Below are 13,569 nucleotides of genomic sequence, written 5' to 3'. Positions count from 1 at the left end.
TTCTTAAACAATTCTCCAAGATACATGTATGCGTTTTCTTATCATTTGAAAATGTAAAGGAGAAGTTTAATTCTTACGAACTACAGTGCTGTGCAAAAGTCAGAGACCATCCATCATTTCCTTAATTTCCAGTCAAAACAGCCATTAAGTGCAATTCAACTCGCTTTGTACAACGGCCGTTGTCACAAAGCAGCTTTACAGAAAGCCCTGAATGAGCAAGCTAAGGACTCCGTAAGAGCATAAAGAAGAAACCTCAAGAGGATGCAAGACTCAAACAGTGAACCCATCCTCCTTGGGTTGGCATGGGATAGCAAAATAATAAGACAAGAGCCATACTAATAAAGAATGAAGATTTGTATGTGAACAGTGAACAAAGAACAGAAATGCAGCTGGTGGTGTACTGGCTCTAACAGGTCTTGCAAAGTCAGGAGCCCCATTTTCTCTATATTTAAATACCTTTTTTCAGCACTAGTTTTACTTTTACTTACTTATTTTTGACTTTCTCCTTATGCAATAGGATTATATTATATCTAATCTCCTCAGAATTATCTCCTAAAAAATTAAAACATTGTGCTTGATGACTGCTTCCTTACCTGGAAATTAAATAAATAGACTGGTCTCTGACTTTTGCAGGCAACTGTGTATGCACTACTTACAGCTGCATGCACAATGATTCACTGATTTTCATATTTTGATGAAGTCAAAATAAGTAAAATTAAACAATACACACCGGTCAAATTATACATTTCGGTGATTTTCTAAGTCAAAATAAGTCACATAACACATTATACACTGATTACATTACACATTTTGTTGATTTCCTAAGTCAAAATAAGTCAAATTACACATTACACACTGGTCAAAGTACACATTTTGTTGATTTTCTAAGTCAAAATAAGTCAAATTACACATTACACACTGGTCAAATTACACATTTCATTGATTTCCTAAGTCAAAATAAGTCAAATTACACATTGCACACTGGTCAAATTACATATTTTGATTTTTCATTGACATTTCATTGATTTCTAAGTCAAAATAACACATCCTCTACAGGGAACAAACCTAGATATGACATATCTTAGGAAATTGTAGTGTACAATTTCTAGTTATAATTTTAATTTTTGTGTGCTTCTTTTATTTTGACATATTGGAAAATAAAACATACAGTATGTGTTTTTGTAATTCAGTAAATAAACAGTTCATTGCTGTATGTAAAATGTGCAGAAGTGTGTTCTCTGTAGAGGAACTTAATTTTTTCTTACTTAGAAAATAAGAAAATAATGTAATTTCGCCAAGGGTGCCCAAACCTTTGCATATGACTGTATGTTGAGTTGACTTGAATGTTCACAGTTTACATGCAAACTGTTTACTATTTTCTCTCACAATTTTCAGTACATTACATTTTGTCATCTTATCTATACTCATCATTTAATCTAGTGCTGCAAGACCAATTATACCTCATCCTGTAATTATACTGAACTAATCTATTGGGGTTGCTGATAATTATGGCCTCACTCTGTGGAGGCTAGATAAACAGTGGAGCACAAGTGCCCTCTAATGGTTACTTGTGAAAGTACATCCATGCCTGGGCTTCAGTTAGACACTAACTGAGTTCCGCAGTAATTACACAGCTCCCATCTACTGTATTATTTCCCAGACCAACAAATTAAATAAAGAAGTGCATTTTTTCCTTGACCACAGTAACACAATAAAAGGCTACTGCATAACTGTGTCAGTACTACTGCTCCTGAGCTGGTGATTACACAGCACACCAGCTCTACACGAAACACCACGCAACACCGCAGAAGGTAATATCAGCTACACACCCTAATGAACCCTAATGGTCATATAGAGGTCCACAGTTCAACTCCTTTAGTCTCACAACTACAGAACTAGCAGTTACATAGTAGTTACGTAGTAATTATGAAGTGTAGTACGAATATAGTAGTTACTGTGTAATATTTTTATCATTTTTAATTGAATAATAAGGTTACAGTTTAAGGAGTTAAATTTATCAGAACTGAAAGTTCTCTATTCATTCTCATGGTATGTGCTGACTAAGCAGCTTTATTACCCCAAAACGAGACACAAGAAAAGCCCATTCAGTTAAGGCTTCTATAGAAATACATTCTTCACTAGCAGTTTTGGCCTTAACCTTGATCACAGCATGAGTTAATCACCCCCAGATTTCTCCCTTCATTTGTGAAGGGCTTTATACAGCCCCTGGCTAAAATGAGTTTAGGCATGAAGCCTCCTGGAATCCCACTGCTGAGACACAGCAGAGGCCATCTGTATTAAATCCTTGAACATTTTCTTTTTCCCACTGTGGTATTTTGGCTAATTTTACCTATACATTACAAATACAATACAAATCCAATTTAATAATGTTTCTCTGACCAAATTTAAATGTAGGGTTTTTGGTCATTAATTTCAGGCTTGAGAATACTGAGCAAGACGTTAATTAAAAAGACCTATGAAAAAATAAATCTAAAAAACGTCGGCAGGTGTACTTGGAAACAAAAGACCAAGACATGATCAAAAACCTGAAATTCAGTCCCGGTCAATTATGGAGTTGTGCCACTGTACACCTGTGAAGTGAAGAGCTGTCTATTAGTTTCCATGGCTGCAGTTCAATGGCTGAGTCATTTTGCAGGATCTGTGGTTTTCTACTGCGTCAACACAGTGCCATGGAAGTCTTAGACAAGTATTTGAGTGGGCTTATCAGAAAAAAGAGGACTGAAAACACTGAGAACCGGACTTGAAACACCATGGCACAAGGGGATGCAAAAAAAAAAAAACTGCAAAAAACACTGTACCGTTAATCACAGCCTGCTATAAATAAAAGCTCGTTTAGGCTGGTGTGAAGTTAATTTAGGATTTATTTAACCAATTTAGAATTGAACTCACCATACTTTTTTTTACATGAGACTAACTGGTACAAGCAAACAGCAAGAGACCCCAAATAATTTTTATAGCTCCACTGCAACACGGACACATATTCCATTCCACCAGCTGAAATGGTCTTTGCTCCACTTTCAATCATGGATGCAGATAAGCATCCATAAGTAGGGTACCGTCATGGCTTGGAAAATGCTTCTGATGTCAAAAATAAAACTTAGGGCAAGCTTCACAATAGTAACCTCCCAAGATTCTACAGGAATCTAGACTTAAAGGGCCTACAGTTCATCATTTTCTTCTATTTTAGCAACTGAAGTCTTTTATAATGTTTGTGTGGTTTTAGGCATCACAACAATCATAATTCATTTTTACGTTATTGTGTTTCTTGTCCCCTAGTTCCAAGAACTGAAATGCCTTGGCTTCTGCTCTGAATGTCTGAGAGTGAAATGAGGCACCACATGTACAAAAAGGCTGAAATGAACAGAACAAATTGTTAAGTTTGAAGCCTCAAGGACACTGAAAAAAAAACACTTTTCAGATGTTGGGAAGCTTTGAAAGGCTGCAGTGACACATCTGCTTCAGCTAGTTACCCCCCCCCCCCCCCCCCCCCATTCTCCACTCTAATAACTCTGCTACAGACTATCTTCACAAACAACACTCTTTATTGCTTCAATGAGTACATGTGGATCTAAATAACTGTAACCTGAATGGGCTGGGATAATTAAATGAGTTTATTTATATTTGTTATTTTAAATGAATGTATCTGTAATGTAAAGTACAGAGCAAATGTCAAAGACCACCCTTTGTTTATTTATTTTACTGTCAAATTGGCCTGTTAGTGCAAGTTATTAATATTTTATTCATTTTCTAAGAGACAGTTCTGAGAAGATTACACACAAAAGAGCATCTACATGCATAAGGAAGGAGAAAGTCAAGAGAAAATAAGTGTAAAAACACTTTCAAAAAGAGTTTCTAAAACTGCAGTTACAGAGAAACCTTTACTAACAACTGTGAAAGACCTGGAAGACCACCAAACCGTCACCACCAGATAAACTGTACTTAAAACTTAAACGTAAAATGCAACCAACTTATTGCTGAAAAAAAATGCTCTTTGACAAACTGAAAGCAAGTTTCCTGAAAAGAACTGATAATGTAATAAAGGTGAGGGATGGGCACACTAGTACTTTAGTTGCTGAGGCTTCTGGGTATTTTTCTTTTAAATATATGCTTTTGGCTTTTTTCAAATGGTGACAAATGAGCATCTTGGTCATTTTGGCTAGAAATAAATACATAACAGTATCCTCTTGTGTACTTCTCCACAATACTCGATATTTTGAGATCATCACTGTCCAAAAGCAAATGAATAAAAGTTATCCAAAAAGACAGAAAGCTAAAAATCCAAAAAATGGAGATACTTGTTTTTTTTTTTATTATGGTGATATAATGCTGATATAAATATTGCCCCAAATACATGAAAGCAATGTGAAAAAATACAAGTATTAAATTCGACAAGAATGCCTACAATAGATTTTAAAAATACAATAGATTTTAATTAACAACGACCAGGAGTGCTGCTCAAATGCCCCATATAATCATTGTGATTGCAGATCATAGGGCGTTCGCAGAAGATGGCTCATCAGTGACGGCAGCTGCATAAGCAGCAGTGTGGCTGCCTTATTTTCCCTCAAAAGCCCTTTTTCAGTACCCATGGCAACCGGTATGTTTGGACAATATGGTGGGCACAGTGGTTTCTGCCTTTCTCATGCCATAATGATTTTACACCTCAAGAGCATCTGCACTTGTCAAAGAGCAGCAGACGTTTTAAGAGCCGCTGTGCACCGCCTTTCATCAAAGATGCATGAGGGACGGTGAGCTGAAGGCTGCTGTAGCTAGGTGAACTGACACACGGGAAGACATTAAGGCCATTGATTCCCACAGGAGCACTCCAAACCCCATCAGCCTCCTCCAGCATAAGCCAGAGGTAGGCTTACAGTCAACTCCACTGTGAACCTCTTTCACACGGATCAATCTCAAAGGCGAGACCTTTTTCTTTCAGTTATCTCATAGTATGAGGATACACAAGCGTAGCCGACCAGCGCAGAGCTGGTACTGGACAGGCAAGCATTTGTAATGATATTCAACTGATGACAGAGAAGTGGTTCTCATCTTTATCCTGGAAACCAAAGTCATCCATCCACAAGGACAGCAGTCCACAGCAGCTTTGGAGTGACTGTAGGATATGTATTGAAATGTACATATCGTCTCTCTCTGTGCTTTGTTTCATTTAACACATACACCAGACGTCCAACGAGAAAGCAGCACCATGCAAGTGCAATGAAAGGAGAGTAGCTTAAGTGATGTAACATCTGCGATTTGTCAGACCACGTGAAGTCCAGTGATTCACCAGACTGTAAAAGAACAATGGTTACATCTTGTTCGGTGCACTCACCTCACAAACAATGCAAATCCATTCATTTCTGCTAGCCCATTTGTTCCTTTTGCCACACAAGCTGCCAACAACAGCCCACTCGCCCATTACTGACCCATTACTAATGCATTCTTTGTATTGTGCCTTTCATAAAGTCATGAATTACAAATAACATTTAGCTTTGAGAATAAACTCACTGCCGATGACACTAACAGGGATCTTTAGAATAGGGATCAGCTCTGCACAAACACTGGTAAAAGCAGCTGAGAGCGAGCTGAAAGCTAATCAACAGTAGAAATTTTCAGTGCTTTGTTTTTTGTTTTTCTGTATTTGAAAGGCATTGCTGTTGGTCGTGGTGGCTATTTTCAACTTCACAGATTCAGGGAGGGGCTATGTTTAGTGAGCTTCCAAAAAAACCCACACATTTTGAGAAAGTGAGACTGACTTACACTTTATAGAAAATAAGACACTGTTGAAAAAAGACACTACATTAAAATTAAAATCAAGAGCTTTCCATTCACATAAAGGCAGACTCAGCTTTCTTTCTGTTCCTTCAGGCTTAAAACCAGACTTCAGTGTGACTGTACCTTTCAGGGAACAGAATACATTAAGGGGTTAATGCATCATGGACCACTTTTAAGTACAGGCTGGTCTCAATTATTAGGTTTTAGCTGACGTTTAACTGTTGTGTAAATAACATCAGATTTATGTTAAAATACAAGCCTAAAGAGGCTGAACTGGTTGATTAGTTGTCTCGCATCCTAGCAATGTTTATGTAGTAGGTAAAACTGGTTTGTTGTACTGATGAAATGATACATACACTACACTGTTGTCTAGGTTTATGCACAATTATGCGTGGAATCAAACAAAGATACATTTTTCTTGATAGTGAAAATGTAAGTAAAACAAATAGAAGTGAAACTCATTTTGCTGGCATAAATGCTAAAAACATATGAACATAGATTTGCCTCACCTCACCACACGTAATTCACATTTTGCATAAAACAACAGTAAAAACCTAACGGCTGTGGAAAACAGTGCAGTCCTCTTGAATAACTGCAATAAACTGTTCATTTTAAATAACTGTGATTAGGCTGTTATGTAATGATTGTGGGAGGCCTATTCAAGAATTGTATTTTTGCTCGTTATAAACATTGTTGGAAGTGAGCTTTGCACATACACTAAATATCAGTGCTATATTGTGAATCATGCCACCTTTGCTAGAGAAAAAAACATGTGTTTTCTGTTATACATCAGCTGTTATTCATCTACTGTATATCTAAAACTGTACCAAATGGGTAAACAGCGTTCTGGAATGTAACTCTTCAATTACAGCAATGGTACAAGTGAAAATATAACAAACAAGACAAATTTTAAACTATCTTGGAATTATTTGATAAAAGGTCCACTATCTGAGATTGTGCTCTCACCCGTGGGGCAGCTGCACTCTCCATACATCAACCCTTGGCTTCACTTTGATGCAAAAGCTATTGCTAGACAGAATGCATTGACTGTGACAAAATTTACAGACCGTAATCACAATTTCCTTTTGTTTAACTATAAAACTAGTTTTTTAATTGTTTGTTATTTATTCACTCATCGCAACCCTAGCTGAATCAAGCAGCTTAAGAAGATGAATGCATAAATGAATGAATAATTATTTAGTCACTACTAAATGAAACAGTGTGGATGTATATATAGCTCCAAATTGTCCTACCTGGCGGAGGATGAAGCTGGTGGAGGTGGTGCTACCATCTGACCTCTTGAGTCGACTGCGGCGAGAATAGGTTCCTCTGTTCACCTGCAGCAGGAGCACAAACCATCCATCACCTCTGTCTCTCCTTCTGGCACAATACGGGCACCTTCATGCACTGACAGCACAAATCTATCAGCATAACTGACACAGTTACAGTCTAATACTAATGTTTAAGTAAAAGCACTACATTTCTATATAAGCAATGTAAAACATATATTTATAAAATATTCAAATATTTGTCTGGATAAGATCATTTGCTAAATGCCATCAAAGTAAGTGTAAATGCTATGACCCATAATTAACTGATTTTTGAAGATGCATTTGCTGTGTCTGGGGTATTTTTGCTAAAATATCCAATTTTTATTAATTGTACTGTATTTTGTTGCTGTTTAGAGAAAAACCTTGCATCTCCAAAGTGTCGACCAAAGTCTTACCTTTGAATAGAAGTTAATGCAGAAAGGATTTATTCCAGTTTTTCTGGAGCATTTCCTTTGATCCATTCATTACAACATTTTGACACAATTTAAGAGCTGTTCAATTGTACAGTTTCTACATTTTATAAATATGTGCGCATTGGCAGGAGCATCAACAGCATTACATACTTGAAAAACACAGAATATCACCACCAGCCCAGAATTCCCATACAGGTGCATCCCTAATGGAGTAATGCATAAATGACATAACCAATTCCTACGTGCCAATTTTCTTGCCCTCTACCACAGACTTAAATGAATTTAGTTAGCCAGTTTTTTTAACTGTGCAGTTAAACTAAACCTATAGCTAAATAAAAAGCTGAGTTTCACTTTGACCAATCAAGGGTGTTAACTGACACATAAACAACACACAGATGCAAATATATAGAGATATGTGCCCCAGCGGCCCTGAGGAGCTGAACACTGTAGTGCTACAGAGACGCTGAGGCTGTGTTTCAGAGGCTACACTGTCCTTCAGTGTAGATGGTTGCAATGCAGTCAAATGCAGTTTGTCTTGTGCTCTCTTCAGGCTACAGAGCGCATCCTGCAAACACGGACACCACTGCAAACACTTTCCCCTCCTGAGCAACAAATCCATCATCCTACACTCTTAACAGAGACGGCTCTTCAAGGGTTCTTTAGTAAAGACACGGTTCTATTTACAACCTTGACTTCTATATGGTTAGATGGTTCTATGCATGGTGAAATGATCCTTCAGATTGATGGTGAAGGTGTTGTATATGCATCTACATAGAACCTGTTCAAAAAATGGTTCTATATAGCACAAAAAAGTTCTTCCATTGTTACAAGCTTGACATTGTAACAATACACTCTTAAAAAGGTGGTGCTTCAGGGGTTCTTTAAAGAAAATCGCTCTAGATGGAACCATCAACACCCAAAGAACCCTTCGTATGATTAAAAGCTTCTCTGCATCATGTAAGGGTTCTTCGGATGGGTTCTATATAGCACCCAAAAGGGTACTTCTATTGTTTCTATGTCAAGCTTGTAGCAATAGCTGAACCCTTTCTGGTGCTGTACAGAATAATTGTTTTAAAAAAGTCTATATGGAACCACATACAATACATTCTCCATCAATCTATAGAACTATTTAAGCATGAAGTGGTTCTATTCAGAACTCATGTTTCCAAACAGATCCATTGTCTCTACTAAAGAACCATTTAAAACCCATCTTTTTGAGCATTACAAGCTGGTAATAAACACAGTGAAAAAACAGTTCTACCCTTAAATCCAGTACCCATCTGGGGGGGTAAAAACTAGGTCATCCCTCCTCCATACAGTCTCCTGAAAGATCCTCACAGCAAAAAAATCAGCGAGGTCATGAATTATTAAGCAGACTAATTAAATTCCAATAGGCTAAACTGATGACACCCTCAGATTTAAATCAAGTCATTTTCATAATGAATGTAGGGAAGATCAGCTGGTAAAATAGGCGCAGTAGAAGACTGTACTGAAACCTCCGTCTCTCAAAACACACAAACGGCATTCAGCCAACGGCGAAGAGCACCGCAGCAGTGAAAACTTCCCCGAGGTCAAAAACACGCGAGTCAGGCACCCGAACTGAACATCTGCGGTAAAATCAGAGAAAGGTGTGTCGATTACGCGTCCGCAACACACATCACACACAAAGCGCTCCACAGCTTCACCCACACCGCACTCTTCACCTGAAAAATGGGCTTCTGAACACCGTCTCCTATCCCGTGTCGGGTGTAGATATGCCGGGACATTTCGGCCAGTTCGTCGGTCCAGGGAGGCGGTTGTCTCTCCGTACCAGTCCACTGGCACTGAGGCGGGTAGTGCACTGTCTGCTCCAGCTTCGCTTTAACCAGGGGAACCTGTGTTACTGAGAGAAGGTCCGCTGCTCTGCGTTAAACACTAACACCCCACAGAACACCGCCGAAGACCACCACTACTGGGCTGCTGCTGCTGCTGCTGCTGCTTCCCCTCAGCCTCAGAGCGCAGTGGCACGTGGTCGCCTCTAGTGGACCAATTAGCCTCCTGCTAACCACCACCCAAAGGTCACACAGGTAAGCTAGGCTACCGCTGCAGACACTTCTACTGGATTTATTAGAGGAGCGCAGTGATACTGAGGTGTGTTTACACTCATCTTGTATTTGTTATATTGTTATATTGTAATATTCATGTTTTTCTGTATATTTTTAATATCTGCTGTTAGGCTCTCTGTTAATGTGTGTGTGTTCTGTTGAGGGCCTCTCTCGCCCCCTCCTTCAAGAGAGGGAGCTAATGTATAGAATAGCATGAGAGCATTAAGCTTTTCCAGATGTTTCCTTATGGGAATATATGGATGTGTGTGTGTTTCTATGGACATTCACCATATATAAAGCAGAGGCAGCTTTTACAAGCTGGGGATCCCATTTTGGCCTTCGGGACTCTCACAGGGCTTTAACACTGTCTTATTAATTTGAAATAAAGTTGATGTTTAAATCCAGATAGTGTCTACAGAGCTTTCATCTCCCCACCTACACAACTGAGAATAAACAACAATACTGGAATCGGAAGATAAGAAAAAAAGGAGTTTAGATGTGACTTATACTTAGGATTTTATTACGCATGACGTATATTTTACTCTAGGCATTTTACTACAGTGTGTATATGTTCATGTATTGGCTTTGGGAGACGTGTGTGAAAAATATTGGATATCAGGCTCAGCCCACAACCCCTATGCTATAAAAATAAGAGCCATATTAAACACAGACAGGTGACTGGGCCTGAATCTTAATGGCTCCATGCTCCCTACAGTGTGCTGTCTATGCCTTCAGCACCCAAACATTATGCAATAACAAAGAGCCTGCTGGGATTCAGCCACAAAACGTACACTTGCCTGCTGGACATTTAGCACACTATTTGTGTAAGGAAGCCAAACTTGCAGACGTTACATAGTGTGCTGTAAAGGGAACAGGGAGCCGTTTGAGAATAAGTCAAATTAAAGGAAAAACTCTGTGAGGAAGCATAATGAGTGTAGATGCTTCCAGTCAGGTGTACTGCAAGCCAGGGTTTCACAACTCCTTTCCTGGAGGGCCCATGTTCAGCACAGTTTTTTTATCTGTGTATTGCCACTAAACCTAAGTCTAATCAGCTGTGTTTGGGTATGTAAATCACCAAACTGTGCCAAACACCGGCCCTCGGAGACTGGGGTTGTGCACCCCTGAATTAGGCAATTAATATGCTACTCTGAAAACAAATGGTTCATGATTAGAATGTTATAAATTGTTGCACACAAAGTAAATATTGTGGTATCAGTGTAGAATAAGACACGGGAAACATTGTGCTTTGAAGGTGAAGGCTCTTTTATTGAGCAGGCAGCAACAGAAGGACCATCACTCAGTGCCAGGTGCCATGGCCAGGAGGCAGGCAGGTCACTTCTAAACATACATCTTCACTTTATGGTAGGCATGAACACTGACGTTACCCCATAGCCCAACACAGTAAAGCACAAGCAACATCTCAGCACCTAATTAAGCTAACAACAAAAACTTAGTTACAAGGAAAGTCTCTCCTACTATGAGTGCAGCACCTCTCGAGAGCCTCTGTGCATAGCTGCTTTGCATGGCCACATCTTACATGGTAGCATGAACCAGTAGCAGGAGGCCAAAATATATTACATCAACACAATTCAATTCATTTAAATTAGCTTGTTTTGACAATTGTGTTTTAACACATTTTATTTGTGTACAACTACTTGCCATATTTAATGTCGATTTAAAGTGTGATATTTTTCAGCGTACCATGCTCTGTGGCACGTATAAAAGTGCTGAACAGGCACAGTCGACCTCAGTGTTGAATCAAGATGGCAATAGGAAAAGATTTGAGTGACCTTGAAAGAGGGTTCATTATTGAGGCATGGACGGCAAGAGCTTCTGTCAGAAAGACTCCTCAACTGGCTGGAGTTTTAATTAGAACAGAGATTAAAGGGGCATTTTCATTCTTATATATGGGGAAGGTCATCAGTAAAAGTGGAAATTACGGCCAAATGCACACATTCAGTGACTGTGATGCTCATGTATTAGTGTGTCAGCAAAAAGAGTCAATCCACAGCTACATAGAGAGAGATATAGTAGGGTTGTAGGACTCAAACCCGATTGCAAAGACGAATGCACATTTCCCTGCTGAAAAAAGAAAACAGCACAGATCAGCATGCATTCCATGCTGGTCTTAGCTGGCTAGCGCTGGTTAAGCTGGTCATCCAGAATGGCCAGCATACCAGCATCCCAAACACAACACATGCTGCTTTTGGAGATGTTCAGCATAATAACTTACGTAACTGCTGACCAGTACAGCAGCATTCACAGTACATGCCGGTTTTGGTGGTGACCTGGCATATTGATCTATGCCTTTTTTCAGAGTTCAGAGGTACAAAACCCATAGAATGTACTGAGCCATATGGTCAGATAAGTCCTTCCATGCTCTCCATAAGTGGGGGAGTGCATGTGTGGCACACACCAAGAGAAAGGTACCGTCCTGAATACCTGACCTCTACAGTGCAGTGGCATAACTAGGCCAATTTTAAAGGGGACAGTGGTCAGGGTTAAAATTATAGTCCAGTTAAAAGTCACCATTGCCACATAAATGAGGCCCAGTAGGTCTGTTATGCTGTGAGGGGACATTTGTTAACATGATTCGGGTCCACTTTTCAGTGAGAAGGGTCACTGCAAATCACAACAGAGTTATTCTGACTGATGGCCTTTATACTCTTATCTTAATATTTATTCTTGATCCATCAGATCTCAACCAACCACTATCATGAAAAATACCAGCTGAGAGAAAATCTTTCAGGAAGAGTGGTGTTCTATCCCTCCAGTACAGCTTTAGAGACGTGTAGAATCAATGCCAAGGCACATTAAAGCTATTTGGTGGCTCATTGTGGCTCAGACCCAGACCCAGATTAAGCCTAATCCTGTACTAAAAAGAATTACCACTGCTGATTCAGTATTTGTATTGTAGTTTATTCCAAGACAATACTTAATCCTGGTCTTTATCCATCTATGTAATGCCCTTTTAATTTATACAGTTGAATTGTTGGTTTTCAAAGATGTGAACAAGAGTCTAAACCACATGTAAACATGGGTTCTATATAGTGCTAAAAACGTTCTGCTTTTGTTACAATGTCAAGCTTGTAATAATAGAACACTTTTTTTAAAGGTGCTAAGTAGGTGCTAACTATATACAACACATTTTCCAACAATTTTCCATACAAAGTACTCTTGAAACATGTAAATGATTTGAGTGTTCATGTTTCCTTAGTCTTTGTCTTTATTCAGTGGTAAACAAAGTACACAAATCATGTACTTGAGTTAGAGATACCCAAGGTAAAATATTACTGCAGTAAAAGTAGAAGTTCCTCCCTTTAGACTTCCACTGGAGTCAAAGTACAAAAGTATTTGCCTTCAAATGCACAAAGTTTAATTAATATTAATATAATTAATATTTAGTTTAATTATGGCTTTAATGTCCTATTACCATTTTAGTAAGAAGACTTTTCCTTCAGTAACAAATTTTAGGTGAAAATACTCCAGTGTCACTCTTGGTAAACCAATCTTTTAATAGAATGTCATTAATTAGTCCCTTCCTGTATTGGGGCCTTGCTGTGGCGGAAGGGCTTGTGTGGTCTAGGGATTTTCAGAGCTAAGTCGTCGGGAGCAATATGCTCCTGGTAGGGTCTCCCAGGGCAAACAGGTCTGGAGTGAAAACCCAGAATAACTCAGTCCAAAAAAAAATCGTGTACCCTGCCAGCCTGATCGTAACCCAGCCAGGCTCAGCCAGATAAGGCAACTTCGGGAGACCATGTGGGCCCACCACCCGCAAGGTCCAGCATGGGGGGAGCGGTGAGGCAAAGCTCTCTGTTTACTGGTCGATCTACATCCCGACCTCACCTATGGTCATGAGCTGTGGGTAATGACAGAAAAAATGAGATTGCGAATACAAGCGACGGAAATGGTCTTTCTTCGCAGGGTGGCAGGCTACACTCTACTTGA

The 13,569-nt window shown here is 39.2% G+C and overlaps 1 protein-coding gene across 1 annotated transcript in view; it reads right to left on the bottom strand.

Annotated features, from left to right (window-relative positions):
- Positions 1 to 9,532, bottom strand: part of cacnb4a (calcium channel, voltage-dependent, beta 4a subunit) — a 57,319-nt gene extending 47,787 nt beyond the window's left edge. Inside the window, exons 1-2 of the mRNA XM_017709537.2 lie at positions 9,241 to 9,532; positions 7,047 to 7,130 (exon numbers count right to left, since the gene is read on the bottom strand). Coding sequence (XP_017565026.1) covers positions 7,047 to 7,130; positions 9,241 to 9,303 — 147 coding nt within the window. The 5' untranslated portion in view covers positions 9,304 to 9,532. The remainder of the gene's footprint in view (positions 1 to 7,046; positions 7,131 to 9,240) is intronic.
- Positions 9,533 to 13,569: the final 4,037 nt, after the last annotated feature.

Source organism: Pygocentrus nattereri, chromosome 6, assembly GCF_015220715.1.
Source record: "Pygocentrus nattereri isolate fPygNat1 chromosome 6, fPygNat1.pri, whole genome shotgun sequence".
Lineage (NCBI taxonomy): Eukaryota > Metazoa > Chordata > Actinopteri > Characiformes > Serrasalmidae > Pygocentrus > Pygocentrus nattereri.
The sequence above is the reverse complement of the archived record's forward strand: the minus strand, read 5'-3'. Positions and strand labels throughout refer to the sequence as shown.